Source organism: Lycorma delicatula, chromosome 6 (genome assembly GCF_047948215.1).
Source record: "Lycorma delicatula isolate Av1 chromosome 6, ASM4794821v1, whole genome shotgun sequence".
NCBI classification, from domain to species: domain Eukaryota; kingdom Metazoa; phylum Arthropoda; class Insecta; order Hemiptera; family Fulgoridae; genus Lycorma; species Lycorma delicatula.
Window position 1 is genome coordinate 130,626,111 of NC_134460.1, and position 27,430 is coordinate 130,653,540.

General features: G+C 28.1%; 2 protein-coding genes across 2 annotated transcripts in view; both read right to left on the bottom strand.

The window, feature by feature from the left end:
* The window catches only part of Tbc1d15-17 (TBC1 domain family member 15/17), a 52,043-nt gene extending 37,367 nt beyond the window's left edge, over positions 1-14,676 (bottom strand). The window contains exons 1-3 of the mRNA XM_075368519.1: positions 14,443-14,676; positions 6,892-6,984; positions 2,746-2,866 (exon numbers count right to left, since the gene is read on the bottom strand). Of these exons, the coding sequence (XP_075224634.1) occupies positions 2,746-2,866; positions 6,892-6,984; positions 14,443-14,493 (265 nt within the window). The 5' untranslated portion in view covers positions 14,494-14,676. The remainder of the gene's footprint in view (positions 1-2,745; positions 2,867-6,891; positions 6,985-14,442) is intronic.
* An 11,993-nt stretch (positions 14,677-26,669) lies between these two features.
* bsf (bicoid stability factor) overlaps positions 26,670-27,430 on the bottom strand; it is an 88,742-nt gene continuing 87,981 nt past the window's right edge. The window contains exon 22 of the mRNA XM_075368520.1: positions 26,670-26,951. Within this exon, the coding sequence (XP_075224635.1) occupies positions 26,877-26,951 (75 nt within the window). The 3' untranslated portion in view covers positions 26,670-26,876. The remainder of the gene's footprint in view (positions 26,952-27,430) is intronic.

The window sequence follows — 27,430 nt, forward strand, 5'->3', positions numbered from 1 at the left end:
TTTTGGTTTCACGATTTGCAGTCAGCAACTGCAGTTTAATATAATTTTCATAGAGTGATGGTAGGGAGCCCCTAGTAGGCACACAATTTACTCTTGGTACCAAACCTTTGTTGAGACAGGTTGTTCTGTTAAAACATATAAAATCACCAGGAAACCTACACATCCCATCAAAGCTGCTGTGGAAAAAGTCTGAAGAAATCAACTCTACGTGTGTCACATGAGACTGACATTCCACAAACAACTGTTTGGCACTATTACATAATGATTGCACTTAAAAGAGACACAAATTAACCATGGTTCAACATATAAGTTGACGAAAAGGTTGCTTGATTGCAGTTTTGTGTGAAATGTTGGAGAGAATTGCAGACAATATATTTTTAGACAATGAAATTTTTACTTATAAGTCAATGTTTCACATCAGTGGCAAGGTGAACACCCATACCTGCCAAATATGGGGTAGCAAAAACCTCCATGAAATTACAACACATTCATGATAATGTGCCCTAAGCACATTTGTGGTCAATGTTTTTTATGCCCTAAGCAAACAAAGACAGAAAAGAAAAAAAGTTATATTTGGCTGTAATGAAATGTTATGAATAAAAGAATAATTAAATAAAAATAGATATGTTTGTTAAAAAAATAACAGTCACATAGAAAAGGTTAAAAAATTTTAATATCTAGGAGAGACAATCCAAGGAAATGGATTAGAGAAATTTGCCACAGATGATAAGATTCATAGAATGCAAAGAACATTCGATCTGATTAAGAATATCTAAAACAAAAAATGCAAAAATAACGCATTATAACATTGTAACTAAAATAAAATGTTTATATGCATGCAAATGTCTATCATTTAATTATAAATTAGAACTATTAGAGAGAAGAATTATTAGGAAAATATTGGGTCCACTAAAAACCAATGAAAACTGGAAAATAAGACGTAACAGTGAAGTATATAAAAACGTAGAAAATATTTCAGAAGCAATGAGAAAAAAAGATTGAATTTCTTTATACACTTAAATAGAATGAATAACAACAGGTTAACAAAACAGGTCTTCAAGTACCTTTGAGAAAAGTTAACAACAAGCCAAATCCAAAAAAAATCAAGAAAATATCTAGAAAGAAACATAAAGGTGTATGAAATAACAGAAAAAGAAGTGTTTCGTAGGAAAGTGTGAAAACTAGAAGGATTGCAATGTAGGAAGGATAAGAGATCTGGAACAAAGTGGTTCAAGGAAAGGAAAATGCCATAGTGAAAAGATGAAAGAGTACTGGAAGATAAGGAAACAACAAAGGAGAAGGAAATGAAGTTATGTGGTCCTTTGGTGGTCATATCAAAAGCAGAAAAATATGTATAAAAACCACCAACAAAAATGGAATAAAAATCTAACAAGAGAAAAAAGAACTGTAACAAAGTATGTAATACTTAGAATAGATAAGTATTTTTGTATTTAAACATATACTTGCACTTATTTTATTACATTATTACATTTAAACAAACCAAAGAGTGGTAAATTATAATTATGGTTATAATTTTGTTTTTTAATTACTCTGCCTGCCAAAAGATTCTTAATAATTAGAATGTATTGATTAACACCTGAAAATTTTTCATTTTCATTTTGAAGGATTGAACAAAGAATATTATGTAAATTAACTTTCATTTGTTAATTTCCAGATCAGCAAAAAAAAATAAATAAGCTGCGTAAACAAATTTTATTAATTAATATCACAATTAACCAAAATCACAGAAACATTTTTTTGTATAATTTAATGAAAAATTAACATTAGACATTAAGTTTAGAAAGCTTAAGTGACAAGCAGGGTGGAGTTAAATTACTGGACCAGAGACTGGCTTCTTCTGATGACTTGTCTTGTTATGGTATATTATCCCCTCTACTGTAATACTATAATATTAGCAGTACCCAATACTACTTCAGAAACCCTCATGAAGAACTACTGTGAATCTATGTCTTTGCTCCCTTTCTAAAACATTGTGATAAAAAATTTGAAAATGTATTTTTTACCATTAAAACTTGCTTTATACATTCTTGTAGCAATTTTTTTACAGATCCACTATGATGTGTCAATGAATTTTAGAACTTGTTCACAATGTATTTACAAAAATTCTGTTCATACTAAATGACTGATGAAAAAATAGATTCAATTTACTTAAGTAATACATTAAATACAAACAGTACATGCATGCAACATGTACATCTACAAGTTTTATAAAACACAGTTTTTTTTTTGAAAAAAACTATAAACTTATAGATTAGTGTTTATAATGACATCAAAATAATAATAACAATAATAATCATATGATACTGAATTATCACATGTACATAATATCAACATGATAAGTTATCATATTTATATTAATATTTCTATTAAATATTACTACCCACTATTATTGAAACTAATAATACTATTCTTTGACCAATCTTAATAAAGCAATAAATTGGTTTAAGAATATACTATGTAATAAAATAGTATACTATGTAATAAAAATACAGGAATCGATCTGCATTCAAAAAAAAAACAAAATCAATAACAATAAAATCCAAAATAAAAAGACAAAAAATATAAACCCCTCATTTAACATAAGAAAGTAGAAGGCTGCCTGAAAAATTTAAACCATGAATTTCTTTTCAGCTTTAAAGAAATCTAATAAAAAACAGTCATCTGAAAGATTTAAGTTATTACATTTTAACGCAATGAAAAAACGTAATAGACAGTCCAACTCACCACCACTCACAGTCCGTGTTCGCTGATTGACAGTATCAACCATAGCCCATTCATCCTGCTCAGGACATTCTGAAACTTCTGATACAGCAATTGGTTTCCATTGAATCCTTTTTCCGTCAGTCTACAAGAAAAAACAAAAATTAAACATAAGTATTATTTTTTTTTAAATAAATGAATTAATTAAATACAATAAAAATTAAATCAGCTTTTCTAAAATCTATGACTTCTTACAAAAATCTTTTTGTTACTGTAGCCAACAATATTGGCTGCAAAACCTATTTCATCCATTTTATTTTTGTAATATTTTCTTATCACCAACTTCTGGGTATACTTTATCAGAATCCCTCCTCCAAAAGATCTGTCCGTCAATTTTGAGTGTTGGTGTCAATATTTGAATTTATTTCATCGTAATAGTTAAATAATCCCATTTACTATAAAAAAAATTATATTGATATGTAAACATATATATAAATATATATATAAATATATTTATTTTATTTTATTAGATCAACAAAAAAAATAAAATAAATATCTAATTTTAAATAATCTAATTTTATTAGATCAAAATAAAATAAATACAGAGGAGTATGATTCATAAAAGAATTGATTTAAAATAAAATACAAACACATATGTAGTATATTACAATAAAATATAACATAACTGGTCTGAAACACTCTTATTACCACAAATAATACTTGTATGATGAATTACTATTACAGTACACCCATACATATACAGTAGTAATGTACAGCTATTGCAACCATTTACCACATCCTGATCCCCATTTTACTTTAGCAAAAAGACCTCATCATTTAATCTCTCCTTTGTATTGCTTGATCAATACAAAGTTGATCAATACTTCTTGGTATTGATGCCACATACTTCTTGGCCTTCCTGTTTTCCTTCGATATGCAGGGTCCTACCCCCAAATCCTTTGTAACAGTCAACATGATGCATTCTGTGCATGTGACCATACCACATAGTTTTATTTCAATTATGTGCTCTAATGATAAGAATTCCCATTTCTTCTCTAATTCTTTAGTTACTTGCATGATCCATTACAGTCCTCTTAACAACATCTCCTCCAAAACATCATATTCGTCACTACAATTATTCTTTTCAAGATATTGTTCAATGTCCAAACATCTGCACCATGTGTAATTACACTTTCTATATGAAGCAAACACCTGATTTTTTTTTGATTTTTTTAGATATGCTAGAGCTCCAAAGAACAGAAAGCAGTCGCCAAACAACAGATTTTCCCTTCCTAATGTTATTTATAACATCAATCTTATTTCTTCTGTCTGATGTTAGTGTAATCCCCAGATACTTAAATTCATTAACACATTCAATCATTTCCTTTCCCACTTGCAGGTACTTCCCTTCTCTGACCATTAAATAATTTGTCTTATATTTATTTCTAAACCCCACTTTTCGTATTCCTCTTTCAGTGTCTTAAATATACAGGTTATGTCATCCCTGCCTTCTGCTAAAATTAGTTGATCATCAGCAAATAACACACTACGCACACCTCCATCATTCAAACTGATATCCATAGCCCTACAATTATATCTTATGTTTTAAAACTCTACTTATATCAATTTTAAAAAATCATTACAGACAACACCAGTCTCAGAACTTTATTCACTCTAAAAACCATCTGAAAACTTTTAATCTGCTTTTATTATGCTCTTTGTGCTTTTATACAAGTTTTTAATTGAATTTATATATACACATTTTATAACAACATTGCTTTCAGAGTCCATTTATAGGCATTATATAAATTCCTTTGGTAAAAAAAAATATATATATATAACATATATTAAACATTTCTGCAAGCTATTCTAAACAAAAAATATTATCATTACATGATATTCAAGTCCTAAAACCACTTTGCTCTTCTAAGTCAATCTTTCTTTTTTCCTGTTTAGCCTCCGGTAACTACCGTTTAGATAATTCTTCAGAGGATGAATGAGGATGATATGTATGAGTGTAAATGAAGTGTTAGTCTTGTACATTCTCAGTTCGACCGTTGCTGAGATGTGTGGTTAATTGAAACCCAAAGTCTATCTAGACTTCAATAACTGTTCATGCAATCTGGATACAGAAGATGTCACTAATATCCCTGTAATTCTCACATTTGTTCTGCAGCACTTCTTTTACATGGGAGATTATATAAGCAAATTCCCATTCAGTTGGGATATCTCCTCCATTCATGCAATTGTTATAAACAACTTCACAACAGTTGAAAAAACTACAATATGAGCATTCTTTATCAAATCTATAGGTAGACCTCAGACTGCAGTCCTATCATTCGTCAATTGCTTAATATCATACATAACATCTTAAGCCATTATTTAACCGATCTGTTAGAACCTCTTTCCTTGTGTAAACTATATTTATAAAATCATTTTTTTTCTTAGTAAGTAGTTTTTCATAATAGTGTTTTCAGGTATTCAAATTTATAGGATCAACTTTAATATTATTAATTTATAAGTTTAATATTTTTCTTTACAGCTTTTCTTTTAGAGTAGATAGCAAAACGAAATTGTGCATTAAGAGTTGTAAAGCAAATATTTAGGATAGACAGTGTTCTGGGATGTCTATGAATTCTTGTGGTATATACGATTTTTAAGACATTTACGAAAACACAAAATGTTGTATAAAAAGATCCACTGAGCTAATAATTCCTGCAAAACAATAATGCTCAGCTACACATATCATGCACTACCAACAAGGTTTTGTGAAACTGAAATTCTAACCCATGCTACTCTGAATTTGGGAATTACAAGTCACATCTTTCCAATTTTAAATAAGGATTTTTGGGGATTATATTTCCCCAGATAATAAAGTGAAGAATGAAGCTAGGTCATGGATCATGAAAATCGTTGCAATTTTTCATTGTTGGAATGGGAAATTTGTAAAAAATATAGCTGTATGTGATGTCTCTTTTTGTATGCAAGTTATTAACAAGAGTCCATTATTTTCCATTATCCTTCTTATATTAAATTTCAACTATTTTTTTTTTTGTCAAAATTAGTTCATTATAAGGCAATTAGTTACATTAAGAACTGTAAAAAGGTAAAAAATTGTAATAGAAAAGGAGTATCTACTAAAACCTCAACCAAGTTTGGACCATATGATATATTCTACCTTAGTAGAATAGAATCACTGACACTTCATCTCTCTTAGTCAAACAAAGTTAAAGTATATTTTCAAACAAAAGCCTAACCTGTTAATAAGTTTTATCAATAAAGGTATGTAGATAAAGCAAACCCACACAATTTCAAAAAATGATCAACATTTTGTTTAATTTTGAAAGGGAAATTCAATCACCTCATAATCCTTTGGGAAAATTGGCATTCTAACATACTTCCTTGCATATAGTACACATTTTTAAAAAAATATAAGAACAAGATTAAAACCAACCACCTACAGATTTTTTTCATAAATCATGATTATTAAGACTCTATATCAATAATAAAATTAAAGGGTCTGTCTGTAGGAGGAGCTGAAGTAGCCAATTCAATGCTATACTGCAATTAGAAAAGAGAGCTGAGCTGAGCACTAATTAACAAAGAATATGATAATAATATATCACAAAAGCATAAATTAAAAACTAATCTGTAATCTGCATCTTCTTATTTTTCTTTTCAATACTGTTTAAGAAATTTTTCAAGGAAACACTGATGCAGGCTAAGTACCACTGCTTTATTGACTCGCATATGACTGAAAGGAATGACTCTATTTGTGTCTCTACTCAGTTAAGTTGTCTACTCTTTTATCACGAAAATTGTGTCAGATATACAAAAATGGTAGATACAATAATTTTGAATGAAAAATTTTATAAATTAATGAAAATTCATCATTGATATTTCACCACTTTTTTCTACTACACAATTTTAACAAAGTAGGAATAACTGAATAATGCTGATGCCACTTAAAGTTTAATGACATTATTATTTAACATTTTAACATGTTAACATAAATTATTAAATGATTAGAATCATTAAAAGATAAATATTATAATAATATGTCTCATTATCTTACAAATTCTTGATGTTTTATCAAAGTTAAAATGGAAATAATAATTTACTAATACATAAAAAATAATTACTGATAAGAATGACAAAAAATCAACTCACATATTGAGTTACAGTTAGAGTCCCATTACAAGTTGTATCATCTTCATGATAATTTGCATTTTTTAAAACCACTCCATGGTGACTAAAGACTTCCTAAAAAAAATAATTTAAAAATATTAATCATTCACAAATTGAATTTTTTAATCTGTAAATAAATGCAAATTAAAAATAATTCTACCTTTATTTGATAGAAATTTTCTTGGTAGTGTGATGAATTTGTGAATACTAAATACTTTTTATAGTATAGATTTCTTCCTTGTAACTGTGTGGTGACATGGATATTTTAAGTACAAAATGAAATTAAAGATAATTTAGCTTTTAATAATTTTTTGAGGTAGTGAAATTTATATCTAACGCAAATAATGATTTCTACTTTCCTCATCACCAATCACATACAGGTACCCATATAGTAAATATATCTATATGCACTATTTCTCGATACAACTGATACTATTTTGTCACTTCACATTATCTGTTACAGCCTTTCTTATGAATGTAATGCAAATAAAGCATCAAATGCTTTATTGAGCATTAATGCTTTATTTTACCACTCAAGAATTGTTTTCATTGAGTTAATAATTTTCACTAAACAGCTTCTATTGTGGAAAAAGTTAAGGTGTCACTTGTACAGTTGAATGAATATTTTGTGTTTCAGGAAACTAGGCATGCTGACTGTTCATTAATGAAAAAATATCTTACTTCCCACATTCCCAATAATAAGCATGTGATGCTTGTGATTTTAATTTTTGCACAAAATAAACTTAAACCATCTTCTAAATAAATAAATAAAGACATATGATTCTGTTTTTGTAGTATAACTTGTTTGAAGATCAATTAACAATTTTTTTTTTTTTTAATTTGAATTTAGCTCTCTGCAAATACATCCACAATCCCTTAACCAGTCTAAGAGTTTTAACAACCTTCATGATAGATGTCAGTACCTCATTTTAGAAACTGGTTATAGAATTAAAATCAAAATTTGGCTACAATTTTTAATTTGGTTACAAAATTAAAAGGCAAGATAGGAAAAATTAATATCCTTGATATGTTCAACCCTGTCAAGTCAGTTAGTATGAAGGTTAGTTGCTGCTTTCTATTATCATCAATTCCAAATTCAATTGCTAGCAAAGGTCAGGGGGTTTTTTCACCTATTTCATTGATTATTATTTCATCATTATTGTTATTAGTACTTCAAGAAAGCATATAACAACAATAGCTGCAAAAACAATTAAACAATTATTCAGCAGAGATAGCATGTTTTAATACAAATACTGAATTTTTATTAATTAAACCATACATAACAAGAATGTGAAACTAGTAAATCTAGATAAAAAGATTGATGAAAAAACACTATAGATTTAAATAACTATTCTATACGACATTTAATAATTTGAAACAATGTCAAACACAGATGATAATCTGAATAGTTCTTAATAAAAATAAACAGAATGGATGAAATGAATAAATTCTCCATTAAATACAGAAAAGAACACAATACAGGTGTAAATTGTATTTATCTCAATCAGAAAGTGTGGTGAACAATTAAAACATCTTATAAATGAAACAAAATAAACAGTGAAAGGTATTCAAATTTATAACAACCCAAACCTTTTATGTACTTGTATACTCTCAAACTTTAGAACCACGATTCATAATTACTTAAATATCCATGTCACCACACAATTACAAGGAAGAAATCCATATTATAAAAAGTATTTAGTATTCAGAAATGCATCACACACTCATCATCTTACTACCAACAAAACTTTTAACAAATAAAAGTAGACTTTTTTATTATTTTTAAGACAAACTTTTTTTTACGACCAGAATAAATTAGTCACATTAGGACATAAAATCATATAATCTGAGGAAATAGTACAGTGAAGTTAAATAAAATTGTACAAAATAATTTTTAGGGAAAAAGGGGAACGTGAAATCATATATAAAACACTCACTGAAGAATCAATACCCAGAAATAAGCACACTAACCAAATTACTGAATGTTTAACACAATTCTACATAGGAAATCAGGATGCAACATCAATCAAAGTAATAATGGAAACAAAAAACATGTTTATTGGACTGATTGACAAAAAAAAACTATACTCACTGACTACATCCTCAACACATACCTTTCTAATACTTCAGCTGGAACCACAGAACAAAACAAAGATACAACTAAACATTACAAAACTAGAAATGTGTTATGTGAACAGAATTTGTGGTACTTTTTAAGATGATGTCCGCAGGTAAACTGTAGTTAGTCACAGTAGTTAATCAGTTAGTTGTTAGATGGCGCCACTGAAAAGAGAAAATAAATTCAAATTATAATTAACTTTAAACAATTATAAATATAATCTAACCAAACTTAACCTACACTCGCTTCGCTCACTAGTCAAGGTTAGCGAGCGAAAAAAGCATAGGTTAAATTTGGTTAGATTATATTTATAATTATATTTATTTATTATATATAAAGTTAATTATAATTTTAATTTATTTTCTCTTTTCAGTGATGCCATGTAACAACCAACTGACTAACTACAGATCACCCTTCTTCTGTGGGCATCTTCTTCAAAAGTACCAAACTTGTTTTATCTTAAAATTTGTATTTAAGAAATAATAATAACAGAACTAAGTTTAAACCAAAGAAACATTAAAATGAAAATAAAATCAATAATTTATGATAATTATTTCAACAAAAAAAATGAACTTGAAAAATTCTTCAGTAAATTTTGTAAATTATACAAATGAAATTATTAAATTAAATTACCTATTACATTATGAATATTATCATATTATTTAAAATGTATCTAAATTTTTTAATATACACTTAACCAAATTTTATAATAAAACATTCTTAATTTTTAAAATGTTTATTAACATTTTTTAAAGAAGTTGAAAATTTTAATTTTTAAAATTTTCAATCATTTTTTCAGCCATCCTCAGTGATGCTTATTTAAGAAGTTAGTTTTTTAGTTTAGATCTAATTCCTACTTTTAAGTTTAAAATTCCTGCTTACTTGATGTATGATTTCAACAATAACTATGTCTTGCCACTAGCCTAAATGACAACTATAAAAATAATTATTTTATGTTAAAAAAAAATATGACATAAGACATCTGATGTTTGAGATTTTTAATAGTGAAATTCACTGCATAAGCTCTAACCAAAACATTTTGAGACTGGACCAGTAAAAAAAATACAAAAAAATTACAAAAATATATTTGATTACATATAAAAAATTATTTTTTTAAAAAAGCTTTTATTTAACTAATATTAACATTAATAAAAAAGGAAACAAATTAGAAAACCCCTATAAAAAGTAAAAAATAAGAATTAAATCAAATTGAGAATTTTAAACAAAAAAATATAAAATATTAACAAATATAAAAATGCACTGAAAAGTAAAAAATAAATGATTAAATATCTAATAAATAACCAATAAATAAAAATACGTAAATGTAATAATTATTAAATTTTAAAATTAAAAGTAATGAAAATATTTAGTTAAATAAAAGCGTGGCGCAGTTTTTATAATTTATTTAAAACAACATTTATTTTTACAACAATTAATCTTCATTTTCAATAACAACGCGAGGAAGCGGAAAGGTCTGCTGGAACCTCTCCAGTTGAGACTGACTAGCTATAAGTAACAATCTGGGAAATGCACCCACTCGCTTTCTTTGTACGTGCTCTCACATAACTGAAGTTCGTCTTCGAATTCTGCTTGTAATCTAAGCCAAATTGAACGTACTCTTTCCGCTAAAAGTTTCATTTTAGTTAATTATGAATTTTTATTTAATGAATTCATAATTACGATTACAATTATAATAATGATAATAATTTTTCAATTACCGTCAAAATGTAATAACTTTGTGCAAGATTTCTAAATTTAATTTTTATTCTTATTAACCCTTAAAGGTCATCTCGATACAAATTTGAACCATCAAAGAATTAAAACTTGAGTTATTTTATTACAGATAAATAAAGTATATACATATAATAAACAACGTCATTAAACAAAAAATATATTTTAAAATACAGCAAATGTCTATAAATACTTATTCGAAAAGATTGTTATAAAAACTGTGCCATGCTCTTATTTAACTAAATATTTTCATTACTTTTAATTTTAAAATTTAATAATTATTACATTTATTTATTGGTTATTTATTAGATATTTATACAATTTATTTTTTACTTCTCAGTGCATTTTTATATTTGTTAATATATTATATTTTTTTGTTTAAAATTCACAATTTGATTTAATTCTTATTTTTTTACTTTTTAGAGGGTTTTTCTAGTACGTTCCCTTTTTTTTATTAATGTTAATATTAATATTATTTAAATAAAAGCTTTTTTAACAAATAATTTTTTATATGTAATAAAATATATTTTTGTAATTTTTATGTATTTTTTTTTATTTTTTACATCCAAAAAAAATATTCTGAATAATATTTATATCTGAATATTACTGTTTGTTCAAGTTTGTTTGTTTATTAAGACTAAAACGTAAAAATATTTATTTTTACACATCGAAGTTACATACGCGTACCAAATTTTAATCATTTTCATACGATAGTTCATGAGAAAACTAAATGCATAAATTTAGCGTAGGGGTAGCGCGTGGGGGTGGATCATATCAAATTCTGACACCATAGTGCTACATTTCATCGAAGTTACATACGTGTACCAAATTTCATTGATTTTCATATGATAGATCAAAAGATATGGCAGTTGCAATTTTTGATTATAACTAAAGCTAAATTTATTTATTTAACTAAAGTTAAATAAAAGGTTATAAAAAAACCATACATGTAATTTGAATTTGGTTACCAAACCTTTCAAAGGACTCCTCTTGGGTAGCATTAAACCCTTCTCTCATTGTTGTTGAGCTCTGAGGAAGTCTTGTCAAATACCTTCTGCGACTCACATTGGACCTCGCGTAAGGTACCAAAATTGCAACCTTTCAACATAAGCTTGATCTTGAGAAAAAGAGTAAATCTAAATTTGGTGATTACTGAATGTATGGACAGATAATTAAGTTATTGCCACTGAAAGCAGCTACATATTTTGAAAAGCTGTGCAAGCTTAAATATATTGTTGCATCCAAATGCCCTCACATCACATTTCACATTGTTTGTACAGATTACTTCTTTAGATGTATCCGACTATTAAAGCAAAACTCAGCATTCTGATAGATTGGGATAAATTTACACTAAGCAACCATGTGAATGGGGTTCCTTTTTTATCTTGGAAAATATGTTCTTTTCCACTGAAAAGACTGCAGTGCATCCTCAGAATCATAGTCATATCATTTCAAAGATCTTGTTCAAAAAGTTTCCATTTTTAATATAATGTTTCTTCTTTTAAAAAAAAAAAAAAACAATCTAGTGATATAGAACTTATTAGAAATGTTAATCACTAATTCACATATCTAATAAAACAAATACAGAGGTTTAAAATTTCCATTACATGACTTCAGACAATTGAATCATTATTATAGTCACCATCCACACATCAAAACCACTGATGTTTCATTTGCCAGAACTCTTTCTAAATGATCAGAAACAAACATGCTAAATGATCAGAAATAAATATGGATACAAAGGTGGAAAAAGTGTAAAAGTATCTATTACTACTCTCAATGTGATGGGAGTCCCTGATTATGTTTAAGTCCATGTAGAACTACTGGCATAAAATTAGAAATCTAATATTAAATTCTCTTTGAATAAATTAATCAAATATAAAAATAAATAATAAAATTATGGTGCCACATGGCACTAATATCAAGGGCCAATATACCCAAGCAACATAATGGGGAACCCATGCAACCTCAAGGTAAGTAGGTAGGAAGGTATCGCTTAAATTTCTCACCCCATTCCACATGTAAATTTTTTAAATTATAAGTTAGCAATATCCTAATAAACAATTTTTAGTAAAATTCTTATATTAAAAAAAAAACTAAGTTTGTACACAATTGTAATGAGTATTTAAAAAATAATTTAAATTTATTATGTAATTTAAGTTTATTATGTTATTAATACATCAAAACAGGTTATCCCGTGTATCAATTTTAGGTCAATCCATTTTAAGTGACCCAAGGGTGGATGCTTGACCAATTCAAAAAAATTGAAACTTACCCACTTGTTTTCTACATGTCTCAGGACCTTAAAACTTTTTTTTTAATTTTTTATTTAAGCAGCTTACCTGAGTTGGCCATTTTTGTTATGGTGCGCACACCTAGTTCTGTGATTGTAAGGGTTTAAGGAAAAAATCATAACTAAAAAACTATTGGTTAATGCATCCAGCTGTAAGTTCTGACATCTAACATCATAAACTATTTTTATGGTCAACTTTTGTTCACATACATGTTGTAATAGTTATTAAAAAGGTAGATCAAACTGAAATATGTTTCCTTATTATAAAAATTATAATTATACTGAGTTATAATGAAACAGGATGGTGCTGCCCACAACAGCATCTAATATCATATATATTTTAAAACTATACAAATTTAATTTTAAAACTTAATAAACAATTATAACAGTAATTATTTAAATTATGACTGTATTGTACTTTCATAAGAGAATTTAAAGAAAATCTAGAGTAGCAAGCAGCAACATGTTAATAATATATCAATATTTTCTGGAGAGAAATAAAATAAATCAAATAAAAGTTTAGTAACTATAACGGTAACAAATATCAATTAACAACTTTAACAATGGATAAGTACTAATAGAAACAATCCACAAAATTCTGTGGATAATCACAAAGTGTAAATAAATAATAAATTACATAATACTTAAGTGGCTACAGCTAATTTACTATTGCAACATTCTACATTAATTTTTTAATAACCCAATCACCTTGACAGTGGTATGTGTTATTAATAATAGTTATTACATGTTATCAGTTTTTAACAAACTGGTTAAATTCTTTTAACATTGACTACTGATCTTCAGCATGACAGTTACATGATTACAAACTGTGACATGCTGTAATCATGTTTACTAACATGATTATTCCAACAGTCAATTGTACTATATTTTAAACTACTTCATTAATTATAAAACATTAAAATTTCATTAATACACTGTTTACTAATACAGTAAAAAAAGATTAAATAAAGTAAAAACAATACTTACTAAAATATGAATAAGGATTGTACTACTGCAAAAATATTTAACAAAATAACTGCAATATTGCAATAACACAGTTTTTGTATATAACTTTTCTAACTTCCCAATATTTATTTTTTAATCACTTTACATAATAAGCAATACAATCAATCTCAAAGGTCAGGTACAAAACGTTCTAACAGCCAAGTGGGCCAAGGTACAAATCATGTTGGTAAAGTTCTTTGTTACAATCCTCTATTCAATACCTTAAAATTTAACATAACCAACCTCAAAAGTTTTTCAATTTTTAATAAGACTAATCAACAAATTACTGACAACAAAAACTGACAAACATATTAACAAATGTGAAATAGACACCACTTTGGAGACAATTATTAATGGATAAATTAAAAAACCTAACACATCTTACCGTTCCTTCTTCGCAACCATTGTGCTTCATTGACGAGGTGGTCTGATCCATTACAAAAGAATATTAAACAATCTTTACCAACTTTTAATAAAAACGTTAAAATAGTCAAATTGCCGAGTAATTATATCTACATGCCACAACTAGTAACACACTCATACTGTCAAAACAAAACGTGATTATCTTCCATCAGCTCGTAAACAACTTGCACAATAATCAGCTGATACTGATATGATAGAGCTGACTCAGCTCTTACATAAGTAAAGTTAGCCAACATGACTCCTTAATAAAATTTGAAAACACATACAGCGTACATTTTTTATAAATAAATCTATAATATAATTTATTCATTAAATTATTAAAATTTGCAGTTCAATGTATTATTACAATGTAATTCAGCTCAAACGCGTCACATCCATTAAAATCATTGTTAATACAGAGATTGAAATTGTCTACTTATCTCCAAATTTTTAAGTTAAAAACATAAATAAATAATGATACAAATATGTACAAATTATAAATTCATTATTTAAAAATTTAGCATAGATTTTATTGTTTTTCTCCCCTGAACGGAAAATAGAATCTGGGAAAATTTATCTAGTTTGGAAAATAATCATGAAAATTACTTATTTTAATTTTACCTCTTGTCCAGATACGCCAGAAAGGTTAAGCTGTAAAACTTGTTTATCGCTTTGAAAATAAATACGAACAAGCGTTGCAAATTTATACCACCACATGGGAAAACAGCCTCAACTTCTTTAATGAAAGCCCGCGAAAAGTTCAAAATTAAACGATCAATCTAAAAGATTTAGGTAAAACAGCTTGAAACAAAAAAACGATGAATTCAAAATAGTTGTCATGAATATTCTTTACAATACATGTGTAATTAATATAAATAGAAACTTTATTATTTTCTTTAGGAGTAAGTACTGATATTGATAAATGTATTTTTTAACTTTTTATTATAACAGAAAAAGATGATTTTTTTTTATATATACAATTTTGTATTGTAAAGGCGGCGCAACGAATGTTGATGCTTGGTGCCACAATAGTGACAGCCATAATTCGAATCATTATACTAACATTTTAGCATAACATTTGCTTCATTACCTAACAGCGAATGGGCTTTTGAAAGATGTATTATGGTATTAGTATTAATCACAAAAGTTTTTTGAAATTTTAATCACTTCAGTGTATAGCTAATATTTCAAACATTATTACATTTTTAAATTTAACTTGATTCAATTATATATATACATTGGTAATATACAGTGTTTCTAAAATAGTGCGCTGGCTATATTTTTTTGGATTTTACTTCTAGAACTAAACAAATCATATCGTTATGAAAAATGGCAATTTTTCCTTTGTTCCCCACCTGAACGCCATTTTGTTATTTTTATATAAAAATTTATATCTCAAGTTCAAATAGAGGATTCATATTAGTATTTTTGATAAACATCTTTGTAATAAAAGTTTTAATATTAGCAAAAATCAGGACTTAAATACCTTGCAAATTACAAAATGGCTGCCATGTATATTTTTCAATCCGTTATCTCCATAAATATTAATTTTATCAAAATTTATGTTATTTGCTAAAATATTAGGCCTTTTATTTTGAAAAAATGGCATTTTATTTTTTTAAATTGGTTGACAAATAGTCGAGTTATGGCAGAAAATTGGTGTAATTTTGTGTCTGTTTTCATGTCCTCCATTTTATGTTCAATTCAATTAAATATTGTTTTTATTTATTGTTAATTATAATATTGTAAATTAGTATCAAGTATTAATTTTCTGATAATGAAATTTAACATTACATAATAATAAAATAATTGATATTAATTTTTCACTTTTGAATAATTTTACACAATGACTATTACTGCTGAACAATGTAAAAATGAAGTTTCTTTCAACAGGATTGGTGTTTAAAATTATCACAACCAGCCTATCTGGAGCGATGAGAATCCTCATGGTACCTTCCAAAGTAATCATCAACAAAGATTTTCCTGAACATATGGGCAGGTATTTTTAATGACTATCGTTTGGGTTTGTCATTCTACCAAATCATTTAAATGTAGAAAATATCTTGCTCATTTACTAAAAATGGTCCACATTTTTTAGAACCACTACAATTAAACAGGAAATGTGGTTTCACCACGATGGAACTCCAGCACATTTCAGTAAATTGGTATCAAATTTCCTGCATGAAACTTTCCATGAAAAAATGGATAGGCTGCAGAGGGCCAGTGCCCTGCCCTGTCCAATCACCTGACTTAAACTCTCTTGACTTCTACTTGTGAGAAACATATTGTTTACTCAACCCCAATACTCACCATGAGTATCTTTAACAAAGGATCCAAAATGGATTTCAAGAAATTAGGACTACATTAGCACTACATTTCTACTCCTGGAATTTTTGAACGGTTAAGACAATCTTTCAGAAAGACTGGATACTTGTGTAATCTCTATTGGTGGATACTTTTAACTACTCTTATAACTTTTAACAATTGTTAACTGTTTATTTAAAAAAAAGAAAAGTATACCTAATATTCTATAACAATTAACACTAGTTAACATTTGACTGGTTTGATTCAGCTCTCCAAGATTCCCTATCTAGTGCCAGTCGTTTCATTACCATATACCCCCTAACATCCTATATCCCTATAATTGCTTGCCTGTACAATTTTTCCCATCTATCTGTCCCTCCAATATCAAAGTCACTATTCCAGGATGCCTTAATATGTGACTTGTAAGTCTGTCTCTTCTTTTAATTATATTTTTCCAAATGCTTCTTTCTTCATTGATTTGCCACAGTACCTCTTCATTTGTCACTTTATCCATCCATCTTATTTTTAACATCTCCTATAGCACCACATTTCAAAAGCTTCTAATCTTTTCTTCTCAGGTACTCTGATCAGACACTTCCATACAAAGCTATGCTCCAATCATATACTTTCAAAAATGTTTTCTTGACATTTAAATTTATTTGATGTAAGTAAATTATACTTCTGACTGAAAGCTCAATTCATCTGTGTTATTTGGCACTTTATATTGCTCCTGCTTCATCCATCTTTAATTCTGCTTCCCAAACAACAGAATTCTTCTACCTCCATAATCTTTTCTCTTCCTACTTTTTTATTCAGCAGTCTACGTACATTATTTCTACTACATTTCATTACTTTTGTTCTTGTTTATTTTCATGTGGTAGTTCTTGAATAAGACTTCATCCATGCTGTTCATTGTTTCTTCTAAACTTTTTTTACTATCATTTATAATTACTATCGCATAACAAATTGTACAATCTTTATCTTTTCACAGTTACTCTGGATCTAAATTGTTCTTTAACATCATTAACTGCTAGTTCTCCATGCTGTTCATTGTTTCTTCTAAACCTTTTTTACTATCATTTATAATTACTATCGCATATCAAATTGTACAATCTTTATCTTTTCACAGTTACTCTGGATCTAAATTGTTCTTTAACATCATTAACTGCTAGTTCTCCATGCTGTTCATTGTTTCTTCTAAACCTTTTTTACTATCATTTATAATTACTATCGCATAACAAATTGTACAATCTTTATCTTTTCACAGTTACTCTGGATCTAAATTGTTCTTTAACATCATTAACTGCTAGTTCTATGTAAAGATTAAAAAGTAATGGGAATAAGGAACATCTTTTTTTATTACCGCTTCTTTCTTATGTTATTTGATTATTACTGTTGCAGTTGGGATCCTGTAAATTTTAGCAATCATTCTTCTCTCTCTATATTTGAACCCTAAATTTTTAAAAATGCTGAACATTTTATTTCAATCTATGTTACAAAGTGCCTTTTCTAAGTCTGTAAATGCTATGTATGTTGGTATGTCTTTATCTTCCTTCTACTAGTAATCTGAGTGCTAAAATTGCTTCCTTTGTCCCTATACTTTTCCTGAGACCAAGTTGGTCTTCTCCTAACACTTCTTCCACTCTCCTCTCAGTTCTTCTGAATAGAATTCTAGTTAAGATTTTTTATGCGCAACTAGTTAAACCAATTGTTCTGTATTCTTCACATTTATCTGCTACTGCTTTCTTTGGTTTCACGAAAATAACATTCTCTGTCTGACGAAACTTCCCTTTTTTGTAAATATTACACACCAGTTTGTACAGTCTATCTATCGCTTCCTCATCTACATTGAGCAGTAATTCTGCAGGTATCCCATCTATCCCAGGAGCCTTTCTGCCATTCAGACCTTTAACTGATCTATTAAATTCAGATCTCAAAATTGTATCTTCCTTCTAATCCTCTTTGACTTCCTCTATAACACCAGTTTCTAATTCATTTCCTCCATATAATTCAATATATTCCACACACCTATCAACCTTTTCTTTTGAATTATAAATCAGTGTACCATCTTTATTTAACACATTAGATTTTAATTTATATATCACAAAATTCTCCTTAACTTTGCTGTATGCTCCATCTATTTTACCAGCAAACATTTTTTTTCTTTAATCCACTCTTCTTTCGCTAATTTACACTTCCTGTTTATAATATTTGTTAATTGTCAGTAGTTCCTATTATCTTCTTCATCACTAGCCATTCTTATACTTTCTACATTCAACCATCAGTTGCAATATATCCTCTGATAGCCAAAATTTTCTACCAATTCTCTTTGTTCTGCCTAAGTTCATTTTTGCTGATTTAACAATTTCCTTTTAACATTCTCCCATTCTTCTTCTACATTTTCTACCTTATCGTTTTTACCCAGACCTCTTGCGATGTCCTCCTCTTCCTCAAGCTTTTCTAAATACCGAATTACCTGAAACCTTTTCTTGAGGTTTTAAACCCCAGTCTACATTTCATTATCACTAAATTGTGGTCGCTATCAATGTCTGCTCCAGGATATGCTTTGACTGCCTTTTGCAGTCGAGGAGTATCTGATACCTTGCAGTATCACCAGGCTTTTTCCAAGTGTATATTCTTCTATAATGATTTTTAAACTGGGTGTTGGCAATCACTAAATTATACTTCATGCAAAACTTAATAAGTCGGTCCCCTCTTCTTTTGCCTAGCCCATATTCATCCACAATATTTCCTTCCTTGCCTTTTCCAGTGGTTGCATTCCAATCCCTATTATTAAATTTTCATCCCTTTTGTGCGTTTAATTGCTTTGTACACAAACTCTAACTCATCATCATCATGGGCATTTGTAGGCATATAGATGTTAACAGTCATAGTCGGCTTAGGTTTTGATCTTATCCTTGTTACAATGATTCTATCGCTAAACTTTTTGAAATAATCTACTCTCTTCCCTATCTTCTTGCTTGTTCATATGAAACCTACTCCCGCCTGTCCTTTATTTGACACAAAGTTAATTATTCTAAAATCGCCTGCCCAAAAGTTGTTTTCCTCTTCCCACCGAACTTCACTAATTAATTCCTACTACATCTACATTTAACCTATCCTATCCATTTCCCTCTTTAAACATTTTTAATGTACCAACCTTTGTTAGACTTCTAACATTCCATGCTCTGACTCGTAGAATGTTTTTTTTAAATTTTCTGGTGACCCCTTAGTAGTCTCCGCCCAGAGATCTGAATGGGGGACTAGTTCACCTCTGGAATATTTTACCAAGAATGACACCTCCATTTTTATTACATGAAAGTGCAGAGAGCTCTACATTTTCTTAGAAAAAAAACAACCATAGTTTTTCATTGCTTTCAGCCGCACAGTACTCAGAAGATTGAGTGATGTTGATATGGCCGTTTAAGTCCTCCTGACCTATGTCCTTAACAACTACTGAAAGAGCTGCTGCCCTCTTTCAGGAATCATTCCTTAGTCTGGCTCTCAACAGATACCTTTCCAATATGGTTGCACCTTTGGTCCAGCTACTCTATATCACTGTACACTCATGCCTTCTCACCATTGACAAGGTCTCATTATTCATAGAGGGAGATTTTTTTAACATTTTAAGTTTAATAACAAAAACATTTTTTTATAACAGATGTTACATAATAACATCTGTTATATGAGAATATAACTGTTATTTAAGAGAATATTCTACTCTTAAAAAAATATACTTTAACAAATTAATTAACTTAAGAGTAAAAGAGAATGAGATAGAGTATCTTACAAGTACTGCTGCATTTCTGAAGTGCTTGAACTAAACGTGTTTTCAAGTGAACTACATTAAACTAGTAAAGACACATAATGTGTGTGTCTGCAATACACATTAGAAAATAAAATATGGCAGATATATCAGATGTTTTCACTTTATAATTTTTTTATTATTATTTCAGTGTTATCATTGTGACTGAATACTTACCAGAAAAATGTCCATTGTAAATCATTTCTGGTTAAAAAAAATCAGTCATTATGAATCAAAGTTAATAAAGATATAATTTAGTGTTAGCCCAGACAGTAAGTTCACCATTTGGACACAAAATTATTTTTTGGTTTCAATCTTCTAATTGCCAGACATCATCCATCTCAGTTACCTCAACTGTCATCATCCGTCTCAACTGGTAACTGTGTATAGATGAGAATACATGTATGTATAGATGAGAATGCTGCAGTCATCTGGTAATTCATTAACTGCTGGACATAAACATACTCAATTTTTTTCTAAATAAACCTTTTATTGTATCTAATATTAAGTATATAAAACTAGAAATATTTTCATATCAACAAAAAAAAAAATCAAAAATCACTCAGGAAAAAAATGGTTCATTTATGCAATTTTGGCAAAAATGTCATTTTATAAATAATATAACAAGAAGACATACAAACATTTTATATTACAATTGAAAGCAATACAGTTTATAAACTATTTTAATTGTTTTTTTTATAAAAAATTATTTATTTTCTTTGCTATGAATATTATTGAAAACATTTTAAATATAGGTGCATTATACATTTTAAACACAAAAAAATTGTATGGTTTCTACATAGTTTCCACTTTCGTTTAACTTTTTTCACATGTTCTGAAATACCATGCCTTTATTTGATCATAATGAACAAACAAATAACTGTTTCCTGATGGATGACCCTTGACCCTTGGTTGTGAAGGAAAATTATTAACTTTTTTCTTCATTCTGCATTCTCAACAATGCTTTATGGTATTTTTATTTCTTTACTCTTTATCAGTGCTAAGACAAAAGAAGACCTAAAATAAATTTGACTAATTTTACTATTATTTGCAAGCCCATATATTTTCCATGACAGAATCGACAAAATTTGTAAACTATGACCACCACCATATTTTTCACAATCGAATTCTATAATTTCCAATACCATTGTCATGGGAATCAACACCACCCATATTTTTAGTATATTCTGCTATCATTAATCTTTTCGGCTTTGTCTATATCCATTATCAACAGACATATGCCATTGTGGTTACTGGCAACTGTCACCACTGCATTATCATTCCATCTAGCAACTGTGAAATGTGTTTTTTCAACAAATACATCTCTATACATTTTCTGCAATTCTTTAGAACTGTTTCATGAGCAATTAGAAAGCTTATTTTCCCTGACAGTGCCAGTCTTTTTTAGGTTTCTCCCTGCAACTGGATTTTTGGACATCAATGCTTAAACTTCCTTGTACGAAGTAAAGGAAGTATTGTGATCACAAAAAATTTCAGTTTTCAGATTTCAACAGAAATATCCATTTTGATCATCCCTGAATCCACTTTGGATAGTTTTAGCGTGACGTCTGTATGTACCTTGCATAACTCAAAAACAATTAACCACACGATGTTGAATTTTGGATTGTTTTAACATCTAGTTGTGCACCTCCTCTTTTGATTGCAGTCGACTGGACCAAAAGAGCCCAAAATCAAAAAAAATTGGATTTTGGACTTTTTCTTTACTGAAGTAATAAGCCTTCGTTGAGAGCTTTTCAAATATATATAAGTAGTAATTATTTTCATTGGTTCCAATTATAGCCAAACAGAATTTTAATTAATGAAATATTTGGATCTTACACGGGGAAGGCACAACAGTCGAATCAGACTTCATCTCTCTTGTTTTTTAAATTTAATATTAATTATTAACCTCTGAATGTAAAATAAATTTATTATTAATAATTCAATAATAACAATAAAAAAATATCAGAAGTTATTAATGAAATAAAATTTTATGTAATTTTCATTTAAAAAAAAAAGTGTATATGTAATTTAATAGGCGTACAAGGAGTCCATCCACATCAAATTTTGTTCTTCATTCCTATAATATTATTTACGGCTTTCCAAGCCTTTAATATTACCTTGTTGGCATCCAAAATGAACTTATAACAAACATCGATTTGATGACTTATTGCAGTTTCAAGATTTAAATTTAATTTATTTTTGTAATTTAGTATCAACTGGTCACTTCATAATTTATTCAACATCTTAATTCTATTTTTTGAAATGCTAATAATTTCATTTGATTACCATTGAATTAGTAATCTATTTTTTGTATGCTCGGCATTTCTGGTTTTTTTTTTTAATTTTACATTTATCAGTTGTTCATTAACTTTATTGTAATCAATATATTCTAAGCATTTATACGTTTTACTACCCAAACTGTTCATATAATTAATTACCTAAAACTTAATTGAACACAAACTATGATTGGTAATACGTAAGTGGTAAACACCTGCTCTCGATACTAACTCTTGTTTGTCGCTTTTACAAATGCATGATCTATACATAACCTTGACAATGAGTCAAGGTTATGTATAGATCATACCTACCCTTGTACATAATTATATATGTTATCTACCCTATATATATTGCATTGTATTAGTATTTTATTATTGCTGAAGACTTAAAATTCTGACTTGCTTCAAACTCAGTACTATCATGAGGGACACATAAAATAAATATATGTGTATAATATACAGCCACATGACTCAGTTACCGATACAAATTCCAATACCAGGTTCACCTCAAGACAAAGAAATGATAGAACCGAGAGAAAATTACCAAAACTTGCGAGTTCAACTACACTAGGGGGGTATGACAGTTTCACAGACTTTTATGACAAGTAAGGTGGTGTAGCAAAACATTTAAAGAGACTTTTCCAAAGTCATTTAAACAAAACAGTTCACAATTAATACTTTATTCACAGTCTATGCATATGATTTGATTTCAAAGTAACAAAAGAATTATAATTATTTATAAGTGTCGTTGTAAAAAATTAACAGAATAAGAAAAATACAAAGCTGATGCTTTATAACTTGCTGCTGTGCTGTTAATGGTTTTATTTGCAGGAAAAATTTTATTAGAGAAATTTGCACAATTTTAACACAAAATTTATCAAATAATCTAAAAGAAGGGTATTGAATACTTAACTGGAAAGTGTTGTCTTATAATTTATACTAATATATAATATTACAAATTACTTCATATTACAAAACTACTGTTTTATAAAGCATTGGATATTTATACTGATGTTCACCTTCTTGAATCAACCTTTTTCAAAAAGTACCATCCTGTAATTTTTAAAATTACAAAATGGTCATGAACTAGATGATTTTCAGTCAAAATGACAGTGGTGACACCAATTTTTCAATAACTGTTCCTTTTTATCTTATTTATCAGTAACCAAAAAATCAGCCAAATTTTACCACAAAAAGTAGTCATTACTTCAGTGGTAAACCTAGAGAAAATATGATAGCATAAAAATGTTTGTGCAAAAATTGCAGATAGATTCAGACGAAAGGGTTCAGTCCCTTGTAATTCCTTTATAAAAACAGAAAGAGGCCTCAGAGCACAAAAATAATGAAAATCTTTTTAGTTAGGAATTTGAAAAAATGAACAAAAGCATTCATTAGACTGAGATCTAACCCTCACCTAGAAGGGTTCATAAAGAATTTGGTAAATGACTAACCTCCACCTGTTGGAATGGAACACTTTGGGTTTGGTTAGTGGATGTGGACTAATCACACATCCAGATAAAACTTTTATTTAAATCTTTTATTTATTACAGGTATTTGTACACATGCAGACAAACATTATATAATTCCCTGTCAAGATAAATAGACAAATTGAGTACTAACTTGAATTTTTTTCAATGATTAATTCACCACATAAGCACCAAAAGCATGTACTGCAGGAATATGAAATGGAAATTCTTTGAAGCATATTAAAAATGCCAAGCCTGACTGGGATTCAAACCTGGAACTTCCAGATAAATGCTGAGACACTACCACTGTGTCACTCTCCAAATTTGTTTGAGAATATTTAAAAAATAAAAGCATGCAACCATTGGGAGATGAAACCCTCTCCCTTCCTAAAGTACATTATAAAAATATATATGGTATATAATGGAAATTCAGAAAGCTATAGCAGTATGAAGGTAGGTCAAAAAATAAACCACGGATGGATATTGTGAAATAAGAGGCTTGCCATCACAATATTTTCACTTCACAAAAAAAAAATCAGATTAAAATGAAAAATCTGACAGAATGGAAAGTTCTTTTCATAAGAATCTGACTTATATCCAAACTTTTCGATTCATATTATTCTGATTATCACACAACATATATAGGTACCTGTTATGTAATGGTGAGGTTTAAATAAACATAGTTTTGAAACAAAGAATGACAGAGACATCAAGTATATGTTAAAATAAGAAAAAAATACAATTTTTTCTATATATAAACAATTTCTAGTACCAGTGCATGTGTAGTGTGTTACAAGGTCAATAGTTTCATAAACCTTTTTTATGAATTCTTAAAATTCAAATCGTTAGTAATAATTTTTATGATAACTCTATCATTGTATTCTCTTTATTTCCTATAATATTCTTCTTCATCTCTTCACCATAATACAAGTTTTTAAACAAGTTTATTTTCTGTGCATCATATTTTGGGATGAGTATATCAGCATAAATAATGTTCAAATATGGAGTATTGAACCTCCACATGTTATTATGGAACATCAATGTAACATCCCAAAAGTTAATTTGTGGTGTGCAATTGGATGAGATAGACTTTCAGCCTCTTCTTTTTTTAGTAAAAAAAAGAACTTTCTGGCTATGTTAGGTACACAACGGCCCAAATACCAGGGGATTTCATTTATCATTTAAACAGAGCACCTCCAACATTTTTATTTGCTTGTGCAGGAATATTTAAAGGGAAAATATTCTCAGTGATGGATCAGGCAAGAAGAATGATAGCCTGGCCTCCATGGTGACCAGATCTTACCTTTAAGAATTTTTATTTGTGGAATTATGTAACAATACAAGCTGTTCTCTGTTCAAATAAGCAATTTAGACTGTTAAAAAGAAGGGATCACTGAAGTTGTTTACTTTATTTTACTGAATATTCTCTGTTGTGTATGGTAAGAGGTTGATAAGTAAAGGAATATATCAAAATCTACTGAACAGGAAAAATTCTTAAGAGTTTTTTTTTTATTTTGACATATATTTCATATATCTTGTGTAATGCTTTGTTCCAAAACTATTACTGTTCTAAAACCCCATTATTATTCTACAGATACACTTTATATAAATATATTGAACTAATCAAATTTTTACCATACATATAAAACAGTATGATGATATTACTTAAAAGTACTAAGTTAATATAAGATTCATATTAAAGATCTTTTGCCACACATAAAACCTCCTGTTGTATACCAAAAATGGAATCCAATAAGGACTCAGTCCTTGTTGATCCACTTTCGGCATGTTAATGGATAAAATTTTATAGGTGATAAAGGGATTTTTTCTGGATAATTTACTAACCGATGATGATGAACTTCAGGGTTTGAAAGTGCTTTTAGTAATAAGGTAAGATTCATCTTAATAAAATATATATATATATATATATATATATATATATATATTAATTAAATTTATTGTCCACCAAATACAGCAAAAAAATGGTACCCAATAGTTGTTAAATGTTCTTAAAAACATTTTGACTATATTTGGTAGTTTTAATAGTATATTTAATTACTTTATATTGTTCAATACAGTGAATACATGTTTGAAAAAACTATATATATATATATATATATATATATATTATATATAAAATCTTAATCTAAATTACATTAAGATCTAATTTTAATGTACCCTTTTATTAATCTTTGTAGTTTTAATAATCTATTCAGTTAATTCACACAACATGGTGATCAAAGGATGATGAAGGAAAAGTTTCTGTTGTACTTCTGTTATTTTGAATGTAATGTAAAGGAAGTCAATTAAAAAAAAGGATAAACAAGAAAGGTTAGATAATTATATAAAACTCAAAAATATATTACTTTCAATTATATTCAAAAATAACTTATACATATAAATATTTTATATAAAAAAAATTAACAAATATCTTAAGATAAACAAGAAAGTAAACTGTTTCATTTAAAGTTTCATTAATAATACGTAGAATGTACTAATATTGTAAATAAAACTTAAACTAATAGGTAAGTTTATTAATAAATAACTACTAGAATATAATAGATTAAGTGCTTTTACGAGCTACTTCATCAGCTTCACTGTCACTTGATGTTGATTCCTCAATATTTTGTTGTTGATGCTGTAACAGTCAAATAAAGAATTAATAGACTATTTAATAAAAGTATTATCACATATAGACAAGTCATTTTTTTTATCTATTTGGTAGATAAAAAAATTTATCTTTTTTATTGAAAAAATAATAAAGATCTAAAAAATGTAAGCATTACTCATGTATCTATCAATTAAAACACATTAAAGGGTTTAGATTTATTTTTATAACCATTTAAAATAAAAAGGTTAACCCAATGTCTAATTGTTCTATGACAGAGGAGCAAAATTAAAAAAAATATTTATAACAATGAAATTCCATTTTTGAATGATACAACACCAATTAATGACTCAAGGAATTTTAAACGTATTAAAAACTGTTTTTGTTGTGCAATTTTTTAATCATAAGACAATTAAAGTTGTCTAAATCTTGTTTCATGAAGATGTTTTTGTTCATGCTTTCACTTTTTTAGAGACAAATTTTTAATTTATCTTACCATATATGAGGTT